This window comes from Salmo salar, chromosome ssa28 (assembly GCF_905237065.1).
Source record: "Salmo salar chromosome ssa28, Ssal_v3.1, whole genome shotgun sequence".
NCBI classification, from domain to species: domain Eukaryota; kingdom Metazoa; phylum Chordata; class Actinopteri; order Salmoniformes; family Salmonidae; genus Salmo; species Salmo salar.
This window is the reverse complement of record NC_059469.1, coordinates 3,589,571-3,611,783: the sequence shown is the minus strand read 5'-3', so window position 1 is coordinate 3,611,783 and position 22,213 is coordinate 3,589,571. Positions and strand designations below refer to the sequence as shown.

Genomic DNA, 22,213 nt, shown 5'->3' with positions numbered 1-22,213 from the left:
AATCAACTGTGGGAGCAATTATTAGGAAATGGAAGACATACAAGACCACTGATAATCTCCCTCGATCTGGGGCTCCACGCGAGATCTCACCCCGTGGGGTCAAAATGATCACAAGAATGGTGAGCAAAAATCCCAGAACCACACGGTGGGACCTAGTGAATGACCTGCAGAGAGCTGGGACCAAAGTAACAAAGCCTACCATCAGTAACACACTACGCCGCCAGGGACTCAAATCCTGCAGTGCCAGACGTGTCCCCCTGCTTAAGCCAGTACATGTCCAGGCCCGTCTGAAGTTTGCTAGAGAGCATTTGGATGATCCAGAAGAGGATTGGGAGAATGTCATATGGTCAGATGAAACCAAAATATAACTTTTTGGTAAAAACTCAACTCGTCGTGTTTGGAGGACAAAGAATGCTGAGTTGCATCCAAAGAACACCATACCTACTGTGAAGCATGGGGGTAGAAACATCATGCTTTGGGGCTGTTTTTCTGCAAAGGGACCAGGACGACTGATCCGTGTAAAGGAAAGAATGAATGGGGCCATGTATCGTGAGATTTTGAGTGAAAACCTCCTTCCATCAGCAAGGGCATTGAAGATGAAACGTGGCTGGGTCTTTCAGCATGACAATGATCCCAAACACACCGACCGGGCAACGAAGGAGTGGCTTCGTAAGAAGCATTAACCTGTTAGGGCTAGGGGGCAGCATTTGCACGTCTGGATAAAAAAAATGTACCCGATTTAATCTGGTTACTAATCCTACCCAGTAACTAGAATATGCATATACTTATTATATATGGATAGAAAACACTCTAAAGTTTCCAAAACTGTTTGAATGGTGTCTGTGAGTATAACAGAACTCATTTGGCAGGCAAAACCCTGAGACATTTTCTGACAGGAAGTGGATACCTGATGTGTTGTATTGACTTTAAACCTATCCCATTGAAAAACACAGGGGTTTAGGAATATTTTGGCACTTCCTATTGCTTCCACTAGATGTCACCAGCCTTTACAAAGTGTTTTGAGTCTTCTGGAGGGAGATCTGACCGAACAAGAGCCATGGAACGATGATGTCCCATTAGACACCTGCGCGCTAGTTCATGTTGGGTACCCTCGTTCCAATACGTTATAAAAGAGTATGCATTCGTCCACCTTGAATATTATTCATGTTCTGGTTAAAAAAGGCCCTAATGATTTATGCTATACAACGTTTGACATGTTTGAACGAACGGAAATATATTTTTTCCCCTCGTTCATGACGAGAAGTCCGGCTGGCTTACATCATGTGCTAACGAGACGGAGATTTTTGGACATAAATGATGAGCTTTTTTGAACAAAACTACATTCGTTATGGACCTGTGATACCTGGAAGTGACATCTGATGAAGAGAATCAAAGGTAATGGATTATTTACATAGTATTTTCGATTTTAGATCTCCCCAACATGACGTCTAGTCTGTATCGCAACGCGTATTTTTCTGGGCACAGTGCTCAGATTATTGCAAAGTGTGATTTCCCAGTAAGGTTATTTTTAAATCTGGCAAGTTGATTGCGTTCAAGAGATGTAAATCTATAATTCTTTAAATGACAATATAATATTTTACCAATGTTTTCTAATTTTAATTATTTAATTTGTTACGCTGACTTGACTGCCGGTTATTGGAGGGAAACGATTTCCTCAACATCAATGCCATAGTAAAACGCTGTTTTTGGATATAAATATGAACTTGATAGAACTAAAAATGCATGCATTGTCTAACATAATGTCCTAGGAGTGTCATCTGATGGAGATTGTAAAAGGTTAGTGCATCATTTTAGCTGGTTTTATGGTTTTGGTGACCCTGTCTTTGACTTGACAAAACATTACACACAACTCTTGTAAATGTACTGTCCTAACATACTCTAAATTTATGCTTTCGCCGTAAAACCTTTTTGAAATCGTAAAACGTGGTTAGATTAAGGAGATGTTTATCTTTCAAATGGTGTAAAATAGTTGTATTTTTGAAAAATTTGAATTTTGACATTTATTTGGATTCAAATTTGCCGCTCTTGAAATGCACCTGCTGTTGATGGAGTGCACCATGGGTGGCACGCTAGCGTCCCACCTAGCCCCAAGAGGTTAAGGTCCTGGAGTGGCCTAGCCAGTCTCCAGATCTCAACCCCATAGAAAATCTTTGGAGGGAGTTGAAAGTCCGTGTTGCCCAGCGACAGCCCCAAAACATCACTGCTCTAGAGGAGATCTGCATGGACAAATGGGCCAAAATACCAGCAACTGTCACAGGTATCGTCGTCGGGGAAGGGGGACCAAAACGCAGCAGGTATGTGTATACTCATCTTCTTTATTTAACGGAAAAGAAGGAAAAAAAAAAAAAAAACGTATACAAAAATAAACAAAACGACAAAATGACAGCCTTGAAGGCAACACAGCAATCCAGAGACAATCTCCCACAATTAGACAAACACACCCAACTAATATAGGACTTCCAATCAAAGGCAACACCACACAGCTGCCTTCAATTGGAAGTCCACCCCAATTAACCAAACATAGACATTCAACTAACTAGATAACACATAGAAATACATAAACACAGACCATAAACCAAAAACCCGGAAATACTAAATCAAACACCCTATTTTCCAAAACACCACCCCCGAACCACATAAAACAAATACCCTCTGCCACGTCCTGACCAAACTACAATACCAATTAACCTTATACTGGCCAGGACGTGACAGCAACAGTGTGTGAAAACATTGTGAAGACTTACAGAAAACGTTTGACCTGTGTCATTGCCAACAAAGGGTATATAACAAAATATTGAGAAACTTTTGTTAATTACCAAATACTTATTTTCCACCATAATTTGCTAATAAATTCATTAAAAATCCTACAATGTGATTTTCTGGATTTTTTTTTTCCTAATTTTGTCTGTCATATTTGACATGTACCTATGATGAAAATTACAGACCTCATCTTTTTAAGTGGGAGAACTTGCACAATTGGTGGCTGACTAAATACTTTTTTGCCCCACTGTATGTAAGTGATGTTATTGTGAAATGTAAACATCTAGGAGCAACAACGTCTCAGCCCCAAAGTGGTAGGCCACACAAGCACACAGAATGAGACTGCCGAGTGCTGAAGCACAGCGCATAAAAATCGTCTGTCCTTGGTTGGAACACACATTACCGAGTTCCAAACTACCTCTTGAAGTAACGTCAGCTCAAGAACTGCTCGTCTGGAGTTTCATGAAATGAGTTTCAATGCCGAGCATCTGCTGGAGTGGTGTAAAGCTTGCCGCCATTGGACTCTGGAGCAGTGGAAACGCGTTTTCTGGGTTGATGAATCACGCTTCACTGTCTGATGGATTAATCTGGGTTTGACGGATGCCAAGAGAACGCTACCTGCCCGAATGCATAGTGCCAACTGTGAAGTTTGTCAGAGGAAGGCCCTAAAAATTGTCAAAGTCTCCAGCCACCCTAGTCATAGACTGTTCTCTCTGCTACCGCATGGCAAGCAGTACCGGAGCGCCACGTCTAGGTCCAAGAGACTTCTAAACAGCTTCTACCCCCAAGCTATAAGACTCCTGAACATCTACTCAAATGGCCACCCAGACTATTTGCATTGCCCCCACCCCCTCTTTTACACCGCTGCTACTCTCTGTTGTCATCATCTATGCATAGTCACTTTAATAACTCTACCTACATGTACATATTACCTCAACTACCCGGTGCCCCCACACATTGACTCTGTACCGGTACCCCCCTGTATATAGTCTCGCTATTATTTTACTGCTGCTCTTTAATTACTTGTTACTTTTATTTCTTATTCTTATTCGTATTTTTTTAAACTGCATTGTTGGTTAGGGGCTCGTAAGTAAGCATTTCACTGTAAGGTCTACACCTGTTGTATTCGGTGCATGTGACTAATACATTTTGATTTGATAATGAGATGATTGTTGTTATTTTTGATGATGTTTTGATAGTTTTTAATTAATGTATAAAAGCCTGTTAGCATAGAACCTAACGTCACCTAAAGTTAGCTCCAGTCAAGCTAGCCTTTTGTAGTCATCGACGGGACCAACGAACTTCACACGGTGTAAACAAAGGGAAACATTGTAACTTGCTGTTTTTAGGAATATGTTGAGAATTACATTATGAAAATGTATCTTTGAGATAAGATGATAATTAATACCTTTTTACAAGTGTTTTTTTGTTGTTGTATGTTAGCTATTTAGAATTGTATAAGAGTAGCCACGTCAGTTGAGCGAGAAAGAGGCAATTGAAAACTGAGTTTCTGGTGCTTCTCTCTTCAACAAACTATTTTAAATGTTCAAGGTTTCAGACTCTATTCATTCTTCTCAGACTATTTAGCCTATCCAGGTCCCAAGGTTTAAGAGGGTACACTACACTACTACCCCATGTGTTGTGGTTTTTCGCTATAACCTAAATGGTGTTTAAGAATGTACTAGGCCTACACTTCGCCATTGCAGAGCGAGTAGTCAATGTTGCATAATGTGGGTATCATAAATTACTACGATTTTGGTCACTTCACCTGAAAAACGGTGGGACACAGACCATCATAATACTTTGTAAACAACTACTATGCTTTCATGTTTCACTACATGTTGGTAGTACAAAACCATGGTATTTTTTTCACTGTACTACCATGGTACCTAGTACAATGGAAAAAATGCTATGTTTTTTCAGTCACTAACATGGCAGGAAAATACCATGGTACTGGTGCAAATACAATGGTATTTTCCTGCCATGGTAGTACAATGAAAATAACTACATTACCATGGTACACTCATGTTTTTTTGGTCACTACCATGGCAGGAAAATATCATGGTATTTGCACCAGTACCATGGTATTTTCCTGCCATGGTAGTGACAGAAAAAACATGATTTAAAAAAATAAATGTACTAGCTACCATGGTACATTTCTGTAAGGGACATTCCACCCCATTTGAAGTGGAATTGGTTTCCCATGACAAACTACTGTATGGTACAAGCCTGCCCTCAACTGTTCATTTGAGAGACTACACCCAACATGCAATATCAATTCAAAGGTCACTAAAGAGAGATAATATGCCTCTATGATGACATCAAATTATTCATGTTATTGCTTAAATACAACTCAAAATGATATTGTCTCAGAACCGAAAGCCTTCCATTAGAGGTAAGTAATAATCAGTTATTACAAATGTATTAAACAGTCATTACACTTCTGACCTGTGTGCTTCCTCTCTATATTCCAGTGAACACAGGGCATATAAGTTAGTCTATATCATCTAAGACATCTGATAGACAATCGGTCAAGAGGACCAAAAATGGCCCATGCAGCATCTGACAAAATACATTGTGGGCTTTAGGAGTCGAGCTTAACCTCTCTGATGGGTCAAGATGCTCCCTTCCCATGCTTTTTAATGTTTAGGTTCATCAGACAGGGTCATCTTGAGAAAATGTATCTGGTTCTGCTTACTGTCTATTCATCTTGTCCACTTTCCTATTTCCTGCCATCCCCTATTAATTAAAGAGCAACACATAGATTAGGTAAAATAGGGATGACCCCATTTAGTCGACTGGTCGATTGTTTAGTTGATGGGCTGTTGGTCGACCGAGATTTCTTTAGTTGAGCAGTAGCAAAGAAAATTGTTATATATATATATATTGCTCATTCATATATTTATATGTACTGTACATATTCTCATTCACCCCTTTAGATTTGTGTGTATTAGGTAGTTGTTAAATATTACTGTCGGAACGAGAAGCACAAGCATTTCGCTACACTCGCAATAACATCTGCTAATCATGTGTATGTGACCAATAAAATTTGATTTGATTAGTTTAGTCTTAATACCGTAACTTACTTAGGCCTACATTTCAATACTTCTATAGGATACTGTATCAATCAATCATTCATTCGTTCATGTCATCCCACAGCATACAAGTCATTTGCCATGTTGTGTTGCTACAATGTTGTCATGTTGTGTTGCTACCATGCTGTGTTGTCATGTGCTGCTGCTATGCTATGTTGTTGTCTTAGGTCTCTCTTCATGTAGTGTTGTGTTGTCTCTTTTGTCTTGATGTGTTTTATCCTATATTTTTATTTAATGTGTGTGTGTGTGTGTGTGTATATATATTTAATCCCATCCCTGCAGGACTTTTGATAGGTCGTCATTGTAAATAAGAATTTGTTCTTAACTGACTTGCCTAGTTAAATTAAAAAAATACAAACATTTGATTTAAAATACAATCTTGCATTTTAGTTTTTAAAGAAAATAAAGCCTGCCTTGAGTAATTAGCTTAAATGATAAATTAACCATTCCATTTTGGAAATTGCATTCAGGAATGAATGTGACTGTTTAGTCTTTGCTGTAATAAAGGCTTAACAAAAAAAAACGTTACAGTAGACTCTCTCGTAAGCTTATACTTTAGTGTTGTTTACATTGTTCCAAACAGTCAGAAAAAATATATTGTAATCTATGGAGCACCTGTTTGACACACACAGCGCTTGCTCCTTAACTTCTTTTTCTTGATCTCCAGTATTTTCCACAACTAGTCACATTTTTTCCACACATCTGACTTTCCCTTTACCTCCTGAGAAACGTGTCAATATTCCCGTTTCGAGTTTAGCACGTCCTCTGCATCCATTTTGCTGTCAAGTGTTACGGTGTTCAGAGGTGTGTTATAACCAATTTATTGATGTGATAATGATTGACGAGGGCGGCATTTTCTGAGGAAACTGGCCAAGACACAGCTCCAACAACACATAAAAACCTCACAGAATTCTGTCCAAAAACAATTACAATTTCTCTCAACCAGGTACATATGGGCTTTTTAGGTGAGCGCTGATGCCGCCGTTTGATTAGCAGTGCCCACTTAGTCAAAGGCAGGGGCGCAAAATATTTAGCTTGTCCATTCCTAGCGAGCTTCTCCAAGGTGATGTTTGAGAGATGCATCTCTGCAGCGCTCCACCAACGTTCCGTCACATTTTTTTTTTTACATTAATCATGTAGCAGATATAGGATACACTTTTTACATCATGCAGGTTTCTCCGATCAAATAGCCTAACCTAAATGGTGCTCAATCAAATAGAAAACGATGTTAACAAAGTAACATATCCTAAAAACAGGACAGGTCAAAATAAAACGGACATTATGGAATGGACAATCACAACTGTTGTCTAGTAGTTTCACCCATTGTCATGATCAGTGGTTTCATGTTTGTATATGTAAAATGTTTTGACAAACTGATCATAGCGAAAAAGAAAATGCCTCCCCATTTCCCGCTGTGTAAACACATTGCAAATAGGGTCGCAATAACTCCTGATAAAGTTGAGTAGCTGATATTCAGTGCTTAAATAGCCAAATTAATTAGTCAAAGGAATCAGGACTAATAAAGCCAATGCATTGGCCTGATTAACAAACCGTGAGCCTGCTACATGGATGGGCATTCATAAAATTCCATTGCGGACCGATATAGTAGCCTACACCCTAGTAAGCACGAGCAGACTTCTTTTGGACGTCTTTTTTTGGTCCGGTCCGGTAGTCATTTTTTGGTGTTTTAGAAACGGTAGTCTTACCACATAGAGGTCCATTCATAAAATGCAATTACAGGCAACACTGTAGGCTACAACTCAGTAAGCAAAGGCCGATGCTTTTTGGATGTCTTTTTTTGGTGCAGTTCTGGACTGGCCTTGATTTCCATATCCATAGACATTGGTTTTTGGTCTGGTCTGGAAAATGCATATTTATCAAAGTCGGGAAAAGATGCTTTTTCAGCGTTGTGGAAAATATATATTTTAAACATACGGAAAATACCTTTTCACATTTCATTCAGAACCTAAATTGATCCTAACTTCAATGTCTGGAATATACGTATATTTTCAACGTAATTTTGCTTACTGGGACTATTCTAGTTTTGCTGTGGGGCGTCCTCTGGAATAACGGACATTCTGGAGTAATAATTATATAACCAACATTCTCAAGTAATACTAGTCCCGTGAGAACAGGTCTTTGGAGGAGAGAGAGAACAGGTGACAGTCACTTGCTGTCTTTTTTTTAAACACAATGCAGGAAATCTGAGCCTGGCCCAGCACAATCAAATCAATTGCTGGTCGGACTCCCTCTAGCCATTTGTGTGTCTTAATTATTTAATCAAATTGTGTGCTTAAAGCATCAGACAAGCTCAGTGAATATAGTTCTTAGCTAAAGGGCACTCAGCTTCTTCAGTCCGCCAGGCCTTGGTGTGTGTGTGTGTGTGCGCTTGCATGCGTCCGTGTTTATGCATGCATCTGTGTTTTTACGCTGAAAACTAAATGTAGTTGACACTTTTTCTGGGCAATTTTACTGTAAGTTTATGTCGGTAATAGTGTCTTCTAGGTGAGACTGTCAAAATGTTAAAGGAAAGGGCATGTACGTGAAAGGTATGTCAAAGTAAAGGGGAAAGATATTGAAGTGTGCTGTGTGTGTGGTTAAAATCCCAATGGGAATTACATCTATAGATAAAGTTCTGAGCCAGGCTAGCATGGTGTCGAGGTGACCTACTCATAACAGGGTGACACTCTCTCACTACTTCCCTCTTCCTCTCACTCTTACAGTATCTCCATTGACATGGATCAAGGGGCTGGTCAAGGGGCTGCTGTTGTAAATTGGGTTGATTGGGCAGGTTGGACACGACCCACAAACATAATTTAACTCTATGTGTCTCAGCCCTCCAGACAGACCCCTCAGCTCGCAGTAACACAGTGGAATTATCTCTGTCAGTCTAGAGGAAGTGTATGGCAGTGACATAACTTCAGGGGGCGCTGTAGCACAAGAACACACAGGAAGTCTTATCTGGTTTAGAAGTGTATCTCAATTCTCTAAAGTAATTTCCTCTTCGAATCCCCACGCTTAACCAAAATAGTTTTCAGATCATAGCAGATTAAAGAGAGAAGCTGAGTAGAGGAAGCTCCTTTGGACAATTGAGATGCACCTAAGAAATGTGTCATGATGGTTTATGATGCATCTCTACTCTGCCATTAATATGTCAAAATGGCAGGTTCAAAGTGTTACCAACAAAACAAAAACCACTGGAAACTCATCTCAAAGTATTTAATTAGAGTAATTTGAAGCAGACATTAACATACGATAACGACATACAGAATAATGATTCGAGCAAAGATTTGAAAAAAGTTTGACACTCATGTTTAGCTCTTTTTGGATTTTTGTACAGGAGATACATTATATATTTCCCTAGCTAAGTTACAATCCATTCATAAAACTTGGACTTTAGTTTTTAAATGTATTCATGTCACTGGCCATGTTTTGGCGCCAGTGTAGCCCAAAGTCGGTCCCAAAAATCTTGGTATTGTTCTGGCTCTTTTGGCCAGTCCAGGTAGGTCCTGGTCTTCACCAGTCTGGCCAGCCTGTGGTGGGCAGACAGCTGGCGAGGAGAGATGTCTTCCAAGAAGACCAGGATGAGGATGTCCCTTTGCTCCAACCGCAGCCGGTCAGTGGCTAGCTTCATCTCCAAAGAGCACCAGTTGCTGCGGAGGTAGTGGCGGCTGACCAAGCATACAGTCCGGCGGCTGCTGTAGAGACAATCTGTGATGTTGTCCACAATGTCCTTCCCCAGCTGGAAGTCTCTACTGTGCAGACACAGGCGCAGGAAAGGAGGACCTCGTTGTTCCATGTTGGGCAGAAGCTCCTCCACCACCCAGCGCTCATCTTTCCCACTGTAAGAGACAAAGGCGTCGTACCTGTAGCGTCTCTTGTTGTTCCGAAACACGGCCTCTTCCAACCAGCCGCGAGTGATGTAAAATAGAGCCAGCAGATACTGGCCAGCCAGGTGATGTAGCAGCACCACCAGCATGAAGAGCAGGAGACCCAGGGTGTTAGAAACAAACAAAATGAATCCTACGTCCATTGAACAATGGATTTGGGAGAATTTGAGGAAGTTCTGAGTGCCATGCTCACCTATGCAATTTATTTCCTTCATTCCCAATGTAGTTTGCCAAAAAATGACCTGAACTTGTCGATTCCGTTTCGCCCAGTTATCAAACCAAGCATTGTCGCAACTGCATTGTAAAAGTAGATCTTGTATATGCAGATACTTTAGGCTTTTCAGGGGCTCAGGGAATTCTTCCATGATTGTAAGCTCATTGTTAATAACCAAACGTAATTCTCTCAATGACTGTAAGTCTTTGCTCAGGTCCCTTTCCAGGTAGTCGATCCTGCAGCCAAGGAGCATCAGAGTCTCCAGTCTGGTCAAATTGTGAAACATGATCGCAAGACCAGTCTGCCGATTGAGGTCTACTCCTGTAAGTTGCAAATCCCTCAAGTGCACAAGTGTATTCAGGCTGGTTAGATCCACAAATGAAGTTGAGAGCTTTGATTCTAGCTTGAAGCGTTGAAGGAACTTGAAGTAGCTCCCAGCAAAGATGGACCCACACAGGATCCACTCTGTCCTTGCAGTTAGCTCAACGACAGCCCTAAAGAAAGGCCTCTCACATTCCTGAAAAGACACTGTCTCGCCGTGGACATGCAGGCCCAAGCCTGGGTTTGGGGAACCATCACCCCCAATAATAAGAGTCATGGGCCTTCTGCCAGAGCTGATGTAGAGGTATGTCAGTCCCCGAGGTATGCTGCCAAATACACATGTCAGATTCAGCTCAATCTTGGATTCTGGAGGGAAGTTCAGGTCTCCCAGAGACACATTCTGTATTGAACTAAGGTGAGCAAAAGATAATGCCTCAATGTGCACCAATGGATTTGCCTCCAGATTGAGGTACTCTAAGCAGTGCAGATCAAAGAAATTAAATGATTTGATTTCAGATAACTGGTTATGACCTAGATTTAAAACCTTTAACTTCTGCAATCCCAGAAAGGCAAAGTTGTCGATGGTGTAGATGCGATTATATTTCAAGTTAAGTTCTTCCAGGTTTTTCATGCAAAAGAACTGTCTACGATGTATGCTAAAAATACTACTAAAATACAATGACATTACTTTTAACCACAAGATAGGACTAGGTTGAGTTTTGCAAAGGGATGTAAATCTTGTATTGTTCAAGGAGAATTGAGAAACAGTCAAAACCTGGAGATTCCTCAAGCCATGGATAAAGCTCAGATCAATAAATCTTTGTGAAAAAGACTCAAGGCTCATTTTTCGAAGTGTCATGCAATTTTGAATGGCAGAAATTGAGAAGTTGATATGATCCGTAGTTATTGAAACATAAGAAGTTGAGAGTTGATAGACAATTTCACACATCGACTCTAAGTCACTATACTCCTGCCAGAATTGAAATGATTCCACTTTGCTGACACCCGACTGCAGTAGTTGCATCTGCAGTACATTATTTAGAGGCATGGAAAGAAATGAAATGTTTTTAAAACCTTCAAACACACCTTTACCTACGATCTTTAGATCAGGGAAATTCAAGAAAATATCTTGAAGACCATAGAAACTTGGGGTCTCATAAGTAGTCCCGTTAGACACGATACACTTTGGGCTATTCAGAGTGGCAATTTCAGCCCACAGGACCAGAGATGTCAGTGAAGATGTGTTATTAACTATTCTACATAAAACCCCTGACAGGCTCTTTATGTCTGACAACAAATTATTTTCGTGCTGTATTATCATAAGAGTGGTCAATTGTTTCATACCATCAAATGCATCTAGAGCTATTACAGAAAACGAACATGAAAATATTCTTAATTGTTTAAGATTATGTAAATCCTTGAATGTATTTGAATGAATGGATAAGTTTAAAGAGCAAGTAAGACTCAGTGTCTGAAGTCCAAATAGCCCCCTGAAAGCACCTGGAAGAATCTCTGCCGGTTGACCTGAGATGCCTAGCTCAACCAGTTTGTTGAATCTGGAGAAATCGTTGGGATGCAGAATGGATTTGTTTCTCATCTCGACACACAGGGTCTGGATGGAAATGGGGAAAATGGCTAGGTGAAGTGGCACATTGTCGACATCCATGCAGCTCACTGTAAGGTTACCATTGTGACAATCATCGCCCCTCCACAGATTTGTAAAACCATCAGTCATCACACATTTGTCACTAGTCCAACTGGAGACACAGATGATCCAAAGAGCCATAACTCCAAACTGAGTGACACTGATGAGCGTCATCCTTCCAGAGGACTACAAATATCCACTGTATCCAGTTAGACTGCTAATTGTGTGGTAAGTCCAACAAATCCAATGATAGTTGAGCTGGTTTCTGGACTGTCTGACGGTCGAGCAAATGTTTTCCAAGATTAAGCCACAGACACTGCTACGGGAGTTGCAGCTCAGTTTGACAGCTGAGATAATCGTCACAGACTTTAAATGTCTCCATATCAATTTTGAGAGGAAAGACAATTCACTAGAAACTTCACCGCACACTTGCACCCCCCAACACACACACACACACACACACACACAGGAAAACTGGTTAGACTTTGACTGCACCAACACAAAGGGATGCCACAGTAAGATTTATTTTAGATTAATCTCAACTCTCACTTCTTCTAAATCTTCAAATGTTTTTTTTATTCTGCTGAGTGAAAATGTGACTGCTGAGAAAGAGGCATGAACAGCAGGTTTGGTTTTCAAGTGAATCTGTTTATTTTTAAAGGTGAACAAAATGTAATTCGACAGAAATACACTACCGTTTGGGGTCACTTAGAAATGATCTTGTTTTTGAAAGAAATGCACATTTGTTGTCCATTAAAATAACATCAAATTGATCAGAAATACAGTGGAGACATTGTTAATGTTGTAAATTACTATTGTAGCTGATTTTTCATGGAATATCTACATAGGCGTACAGAGGCCCATTATCAGCAACCATCACTCCTGTGTTCCAATGGCATGTTGTGTTAGCTAATCCAAGTTTATTATTTTAAAAGGCTAATTGATCATTAGAAAACCATTTTGCAATTATGTTAGCACAACTGAAAACAGTTGTTCTGATTAAAAAAGCAATAAAACTGTCCTTCTTTAGACTAGTTGAGTATCTGGAGCATCAGCATTTGTGGGTTCGATTACAGGCTCAAATTGGCCAGAAACAAAGAACATTCTTCTGAAACTCGTTAGTCTATTCTTGTTCTGAGAAAGGAAGGCTATTCCATGCAAGAAATTACTAAGAAACTGAATATCTTGTACAATGCTGTGTACTACTTCCTTCACAGAACAGCGCAAACAGGCTCTAACCAGAATAGAAAGAGGAGTGGGAGGCCCCGGTGCACAACTGAGCAAGAGGACAAGTACATTAAAGTGTCTTGTTTGAGAAACAAGTTCCTCTGTCCAGTGTCTGTGTTCTTTTGCCCATCTTAATCTTTTTATTGGCCAGTCAGATATAGTTTTTTCTTTGCAACTTCTTTGCCTCTTCACTGTTAACGTTGAGACTGTTGTTTTGCGGGTACTATTTAATGAAACTGCCAGTTGAGGACTTGTGAGGTGTCTGTCTGTATTCAAGAGTATTCAAGTAATTTCAGTTCATAATTATTTAGATTTTAGATTGCAACTCAATCGATATCCTAAACTTGTTGATAGGCAACAAGTCGGTTAAATCACCTGGGAAGCCAAGACAGATTTTTTTTGCAACAACCTAGTGTGTGTTGTGATACTTGCGTTGTTTTCACTATAACCTGTTAGTTCATATGCCTTGACACTGTGATATATAGGCCTAAGGCCGAGACAATAAGAAGACAGTGGCAGAATAAATTCAACCACACCTTTCTTTCATCACAAAACCGGAGAGCATCATCTCTCCTGTGAAGTCCACAAAACATATTGCATGTAACAAACAGTTACATGACCTAGGAATTAATTCCTAACAAACGAATGAAAGGTTCAGAGATTTTCGGACGACTAAAATATTGGTTTAGAACCAAATAAAACAGGCTCTGCCTCCACTAATCCCGCATTATTTCAACTTCATCATCTAATCACCTATATTTTAGTCTAATACAGTGACAACTAAAAGATACCCAAAACAAATTAGTCCAATCAACGTAAACTAAATGTGATGTGGCTGTTCATGGTGCTGATTTCTGTGTGTGTGCCTGCTTGCAAGTAGAAACAAGCATGACTCACCCTACTTGTAGAAAAACGCCAGCAATAATACCATCCTGTAACGAGTGCGCTGAGAGTCGAAGCAAGTTCAGGGAGTGTTTTAATAAATAAAAGAAACAATGAACACAAACAACGCACCAAAATGAAAACAGAGTCATTAACACCTAAGGAAAGAACCAAGAGTAGTGACAGATATAGGGAAGATAATCAAGGAGGTGATGGAGTCAAGATGAGTGTCATGCGGTGCAGGTGCGCTAGACGATGGTGACAGGTGTGCGGGATAATCAGCTGCCCGATGACCTCAAGGCCGGAGAGGGAGTATACGTGAGAGTACTCCCTCCCCGACGCGCGGCTCCAGCTGCAGGACGCTTCCAAAGGGGACGAACCAGGGGATCAGGAGCGGACCGGTCACCCCTGCTGATGCGCGAGAACCTGTCACGCCAGCTGAGGCACGGAAAACTGTCGAGTAAGCTGGGGCGCGGGAACTTGACAGATTGGTTGAGGCAGGGGAGCCTGGCGATCTGGCTGAGGCATGAAAGCCTGATGAGCCGGTGGAAGCAGGGGAGCCTGGTGATCCAGCAGAGGCATGAAAGCCCGACGAGCCGGTGGAAACAGGGGAGCCTGGCGAGCTCACTCACTTTCCCTCAAGAATTTCCGTGTATTTAGCGCCATCCATCATTCCTTCAACTCTGACCAGTTTCCCAGTTGCTGCCGATGGAAAAACATCCCCACAGCATGATGCTGCCACCAACATGCTTCACTGTGGGGATGGTGTTTTCAGGGTGATGAGAGGTGTTGGGTTTGCACCAGACATAGCGTTTTTTTGATAGCCAAAAAGCTACATTTTAGTCTCATCTGACCAGAGTACCTTCTTCCATATGTTTGGGGAGTCTCCCACATGCCTTTTGGCGAACACCAAATGTGTTTGCTTATTTTTTTCTTTAAGCAATGGCTTTTTTATGGCCACTCTTCCGTTCTGTGGAGCGTACGGCTTAAAGTGGTCCAATGGACAGATACTCAAATCTCCGCTGTGGAGCTTTGCAGCTCCTTCAGGGTTATCTTTGGTCTCTTTGTTGCCTCTCTGATTAATGCCCTCCTTGCCTGGTCTGTGAGTTTTGGAGGGCGGCCCTCTCTTGGCAGGTTTGTTGTGGTGCCATATTCTTTACATTTTTTAATAATGGATTTAATGGTGTTCCGTGGGATGTTCAAAGTTTCAGATATTTTTTTATAACCGAACCGTGATCTGTACTTTTCCAACACTATGTCCCTGACCTGTTTGGAGAGCTTCTTGGTCTTCATGGTGCCGCTTTCTTGGTGGTGCCCCTTGCTTAGTGGTGTTGCAGACTCTGGGGCCTTTCAGAACAGGTGTATATATACTGAGATCATGTGACACTTAGATTGCACACAGGTGGACTTTATTTAAGTAATTATGTGACTACTGAAGGTAATTGGTTGTAACAGATCTTATTTAGGGGCTTCATAGCAAAGGGGGTGAATACATATGCATGCACCACTTTTGAATTTTTTGAAACAAGTAATTTTTTTCATTTCACTTCACCAATGTGGACTCTTTTGTGTATGTCCATTACATGAAATCCAAATAAAAATATATTTAAATTAAAGGTTGTAATGCAACAAAATAGGAGAAACGCCAAGGGGGATGAATACCTTTGCAAGGCACTGTATCTACTATTGTACAGTATAATAATTCATTCTAGTAATGATTATTTGTGACCCGATTCAGGAAACTTGGCGTATGTCGCATGTCACGACTTCACAGGAGAGCCGTTAGAACGTAAAAATATTTTTTTATTAAAATGGGATTTTTGGCAGAAATGCCTTCTCAAACATGTGAACTTTCGTGTGCTTTAATAACAAACTTGTATGTCATCTGTAAATACGAATAAAATTGTTAAATTATGAGCACATGAAAGTTCTTGAAATTATATTAGCTAGCTAACATTAGACCTGGTTGGTTAGCTCCCCGCACTGTGGCATTGTTGGCACTTTGTTCATTGTTGTTTAACTAGCTGGCTAGTTAACGGGCTGGCTCATTAGCTAATGCTCCGTGACATGTATGATCTTAAACGTTGTTTACCTAGCTAGTTTCATTGTTTACCTAGCTAGCTAGCTAGCTATATGTCTTAAGCTAAAGTGTACTATTAGCTAGCTAGCTAACATTAGCTGCCTGGGTCCCTAGTGGACGTTATTATTAGTTTCCCAGAGCTGTTTGCTTTTCTAGTTAGAGCCTAATGTTAGGCATTGTTGGCACTTTGTTCATTGTGGGCACTTTGTTCATTGTTGTTTAACTAGCTAACGTTAGCTTGCTGGCTCGTTAGCTAACGTTACGTAACGTGTGTACAACACCTGTTGAATATGGCCGGTGTCAGTAAACATTTGCAAAAAAGCGTAATGAAATTGTTGCCAGCAGAGCTGGTTAGGCTGATTTCATGTTATCCAGAGGTAAACAAATCAAAGTGTGTGCTCCGAGAGTGAAACGAGATGGGTGGGGCTAAAGCTTAAGAGGGTGTGAACGATGCTGAATGGGTATAGACAAAGATGAGCTCTTCACTAGATACCAAAACATTACAAGGTGATTTTCTCAAAAGTGAGTTTACAAGTTGATCAACTTTCAAAGCAGAATTACTTTCCCATTGTTCCTCAAATGCAGTGTATGATATACCATTTTGAAGCTGAGTCTCTACTTTTATCCAATGTAAAAAAAAACACAATTTCATATTTTGCTACATAAGACCGAATCCAGGTGGTGCGTCACATTTAACACAAACAATACCAGCAGTTGCCGTGAAAAAATAAAATATATATATATATATATATATATATATATATATATATATATATCATAGGCAATTAGCAAGACACCACCAATAAAGGAGTGGTTCTGCAGGTGGTGACCACAGACCACTTCTCAGTTCCTATGCTTCCTGGCTGATGTTTTGGTCACTTTTGAATGCTGGCGGTGCTTTAACTCTAGTGGTAGCATGAGACGGAGTCTACAACCCACACAAGTGGCTCAGGTAGTGCAGCTCATCCAGGATGGCACATCAATGCGAGCTGTGGCAAGAAGGTTTGCTGTGTTTGTCAGCGTAGTGTCCAGAGCATGGAGGCGCTACCAGGAGACAGGCCAGTACATCAGGAGACGTGGAGGAGGACGTAGGAGGGCAACAACCCAGCAGCAGAACCGCTACCTCCGCCTTTGTGCAAGGAGGAGCAGGTGGAGCACTGCCAGAGCCCTGCAAAATGACCTCCAGCAGGCCACAAATTTGCACGTGTCTGCTCAAACGGTCAGAAACAGACTCCATGAGGGTGGTATGAGGGCCCGACGTCCACAGGTGGGGGTTGTGCGTACAGCCCAACACTGTGCAGGACGTTTGGCATTTGCCAGAGAACACCAAGATTGGCAAATTCACCACTGGCGCCCTGTGCTCTTCACAGATGAAAGCAGGTTCACACTGAGCACATGTGACAGACGTGACAGAGTCTGGAGACGCCGTGGAGAACGTTCTGCTGCCTGCAACATCCTCCAGCATGACCGGTTTGGCGGTGGGTCAGACATGGTGTGGGGTGGCAGTTCTTTGGGGGGCCGCACAGCCCTCCATGTGCTCTCCAGAGGTAGCCTGACTGCCATTAGGTACCGAGATGAGATCCTCAGACCCCTTGTGAGACTATTTGCTGGTGCGGTTGGCCCTGGGTTCCTCCTAATGCAAGACAATGCTAGACCTCATGTGGCTGGAGTGTGTCAGCAGTTCCTGCAAGAGGAAGGCATTGATGCTATGGACTGGCCCGCCCACTCCCCAGACCTGAATCCAATTGAGCACATCTGGGACATCATGTCTCACTCCATCCACCAACGCCACGTTGCACCACAGACTGTCCAGGAGTTGGCGGATGCTTTAGTCCAGGTCTGGGAGGAGATCCCTCAGGAGACCATCCGCCACCTCATCAGGAGCATGCCCAGGCGTTGTAGGGAGGTCATACAGGCACGTGGACGCCACACACACTACTGAGCCTCATTTTGACTTGTTTTAAGGACATTACATCAAAGTTGGATCAGCCTGTAGTGTGGTTTTCCACTTTCATTTTGAGTGTGACTCCAAATCCAGACGTCCATGGGTTGATAAATTGGATTTCCATTGATTAGTTTTGTGTGATTTTGTTGTCAGCACATTCAACTATGTAAAGAAAAAAGTATTTAATAAGATTATTTCATTCATTCAGATGTGTTATTTAAGTGTTCCCTTTATTTTTTTGAGCATGATTTTGAAATCATCAAACTGACTGTTGGTATTATTCTCTCAAAAACGTAATGGAATCTTTGAAATCAGTTTTTTCAGCTTTAACTTTTCTTCAGAAGTCGACTTTAAAAGCTCATAACTTTGGTTCTGGTAAAGTTATCTCAGCTATTTAAAAATATCTGTATTTGGGACAGTTTGTAGTTTACATAACTATTCAAAAAATCTCAAATTCGAAATTTGGCTATGTGAAGGGTTTCCCTAGGCCACCACACAAATAGTTGGGTAACACATTACCTTAGAATAGTCTAAAGAAAAAGTCTAAAGGAAGTTGCACCCTAAATATTACTCCCAGTGATTTATTGCAGAACCAATGTTTTAGAAATCACTGTGCGATATAAAGGGGATTTGTCTTTCTATATTCATTACGAATGGCTCCGGAGGAGATGGCTGCCGTTTTACGGGCTCCTTACCAATTGTGCTATTTTGTGTTTTTTTGTTTGTAACTTATTTTGTACATAATGTTTCTGCCACCATCTCTTATGACTGAAAAAGAGTTTATGGATATCACAACAGCGATTACTTACCTCAAACTGAAGATTTTTTTTCTTTAACGAGTCGAACGCAAAGGATTTACTCCAGATACCCGACAAGGCCCACATCCCCGTCATTCGCATTAAGAGAAGACACCAATACAGGGGACCCAGGTCTGGGTGCCTTGTGAGAATTTGTTGACGAGTGGTTAACTCGCCTCTACCATCCGTCCTATTGGCCAACGTGCAATCATTGGAGAATAAACTGGATGAAGCTGTTAAGGAGCATTTTGGCATTTTGACTTAGCGCTCCGGTACAGAGTGAACAGTCTATGATTTGGGTGACTGGAATCTTTGACAAATTTATGGGCCTTCCTCTGACACCGCCTAATATATAGGTCCTGGATGTCAGGAAGCTTAGCCCCAGTGATGTCCTGGGCCGTACACACTACCCTCTGTAGCGCCTTACGGTCAGATGGTGAGCAGTTGCCAAACCAAGTGGTGATGCAACCGGTCAGGATGCTCCCGATGGTGCAACTGTAGAACATTTTGAGGATCTGGTGACACATGCCAAATCCTTTGTCTCCTGAGGGGGAAAAGGTGTTGTCGTGCCCTCTTCACAACTGTCTTTGTGTGTTTGGACTATGATAGTTTTTTGTGGACAACAAGTAACTTGAAACCACTCCACTTGGCAATGTGGGGACGACATCGTCGATGCACTTATTGATGAAGCTAGTGACTGAGGTGGTATACTCCTCAATGCTGCTTCTGGATGAGCATTTTCTTGTTTGCTCATGGCCTTATACTGCTCATTGAGTGCGGTCTTAGTGCCAGCATCGGTTTGTGGTGGTAAATAGACAGCTACGAATAATATAGACGAGAACTCTCTTGGTAGAATATGTGGTCTACAGCTTATCATGAGGTATTCTACCTCAGGTGATTAACACCACGAGACTTCTTTAATATTAGACATCGCGCACCAGCAGTTATTGACAAATAGACCCCCCCCCCAAGTCTTACCATACGTAGATGCTCTGTCCTGACGATGAACTGAGAAGCCAGCCAGCTCTATATTATCCGTGTCGTCGTTCAGCCACGTCTCGGTGAAACATAAGATATTACAGTTTTTAACCTGTAGGGGGCAGTATTTGCACGGCCGGATAAAAAACGTACCCGATTTAATCTGGTTACTACTCCTGCCCAGTAACTATTCGTCCCACCTACGTAACAGCCACTTTAAGCCTGTGGCGCGATTTTCAAAACCTTAAAAATCCTATTACTTCAATTTCTCAAACATATGACTATTTCACAGCTATTTAAAGACAAGACTCTCGTTAATCTAACCACACTGTCCGATTTCAAAAAGGCTTTACAACGAAAGCAAAACATTAGATTATGTCAGCAGAGTACCAAGCCAGAAATAATCAGACACCCATTTTTCAAGCTAGCATATAATGTCACATAAACCCAGAAGACAGCTAAATGCAGTACTAACCTTTGATGATCTTCATCAGATGACAACCCTAGGACATTATGTTATACAATACATGCATGTTTTGTTCAATCAAGTTCATATTTATATCAAAAACCAGCTTTTTACATTAGCATGTGACGTTCAGAACTAGCATACCCCCCGCAAACTTCCGGAGGAATTCGCTAACATTTTACTAAATTACTCACGATAAACGTTCACAAAAAGCATAACAATTATTTTAAGAATTATATATACAGACCTCCTCTATGCACTCGATATGTCCGATTTTAAAATAGCTTTTTGGTGAAAGCACATTTTGCAATATTCTAAGTACATAGCCCAGGCATCACGGGCTAGCTATTTAGACACCCGGCAAGTTTAGCACTCACCATAATCATATTTACTATTATAAAAGTTTGATTACCTTTTGTTGTCTTCGTCAGAATGCACTCCCAGGACTGCTACTTCAATAACAAATGTTGGTTTGGTCCAAAATAATCCATCGTTATATCCGAATAGCGGCGTTTTGTTCGTGCGTCCCAGACACTATCTGAAATGGTAAATCAGGGTCGTGCGCATGGCGCAATTCGTGACAAAAAAATCTAAATATTCCATTACCGTACTTCGAGGCATGTCAACCGCTGTTTAAAATCCATTTTTATGCCATTTTTCTCGTAAAAAAGCGATAATATTCCGACCGGGAATGTCCATTTAGCTAAACTGAGGAAAGTAAACAAAGCTTTCAGTCGACGCGGGCACGCGCCTGAGTCTCACAGTACTGTAACCAGCCACTACCCAAACGCGCTACTTTGTTTCAGCCAGAGCCTGCAAAGCCACGATTCAGCTTTTTGCCGCCTTCTGAGACCCTATGGCAGCCGTAGGAAGTGTCACGGGACAGCTAAGATCCTCACTCTTCAATAAACAGAGACAAGAAGAACGACACCTTGTCAGACAGGTTTCCTGCCTGAAACCTTGTCAGGTTTTTGCCTGCCAAATGAGTTCTGTTATACTCACAGACACCATTCAAACAGTTTTAGAAACTTTAGGGTGTTTTCTATCCATATGTAATAAGTATATGCATATTCTAGTTACTGGGTAGGAGTGGTAACCAGATTAAATCGGGTACGTTTTTTATCCAGCCGTGTCAATACTGCCCCCTATCCTAAACAGGTTAATCATAGATCGTCCAGTTTGTTTTCCAATGATTGCACATTGGCCAATAATACGGAGGGAGGGGTGGTTTAACTACTCGTCGGCGAATTCTTACAATGCAAACCACCCTCCTTCCCCTTTTCTTCCATCTTTTCTTCATGCTGATGACAGGGATTTGGGCCTTGTCTTGACAAAGCAGAATATCCTTCGCATCGGACTCATTAAAGAAAAAATATTTCTCCAGTTCTAGGTGAGTAATCGCTGTTCTGGTGCCCAGAAGCTCTTTTCGGCCATGAGAGACGGTAGCAGCAACATGATGTACAAAATTTGTTACAAACAACACAATACTTTTTTTTTAAAATAGCACAGTTGGTTAGGAGCCCGTAAAACGGCAGCCATCCCCTCCGGCGCCATTATCAATCTTATGCACCCTAATAGACGTGTCATGATAGATTATGATGGATCTGTATGCCGCCAGAAGGGCAAGTTCAAAGTGTCACCAACAAAAATTAATCATCATTCGAAACTTATCTCTAAGTATTTAATTTGAAGGAGACAATAACATAGGATAATGGCATACAGAAGGACGATTTGAATAAAGATTAAAAACATTCTCTAAAATGTTCTATAAGTTTGACACTCATGTTTGGCCCTTTGCCTGCTTTTTGTACAGGAATTACCAGATACATTTCCCTAGCTAAGTTACTCTCCATTCATAAAGGTTGGACTTTTAGTTTTGAAATATAATCATG

General features: G+C 41.2%; 1 protein-coding gene across 1 annotated transcript; it reads right to left on the bottom strand.

Annotated features, from left to right (window-relative positions):
- Positions 1-9,084: 9,084 nt before the first annotated feature.
- Positions 9,085-12,341, bottom strand: LOC106589219 (toll-like receptor 13). The gene has a single exon (XM_014178938.1). It carries the CDS (start codon positions 12,118-12,120, stop codon positions 9,295-9,297), a length of 2,826 nt encoding a protein of 941 aa, XP_014034413.1. The 5' UTR covers positions 12,121-12,341; the 3' UTR covers positions 9,085-9,294.
- Positions 12,342-22,213: the final 9,872 nt, after the last annotated feature.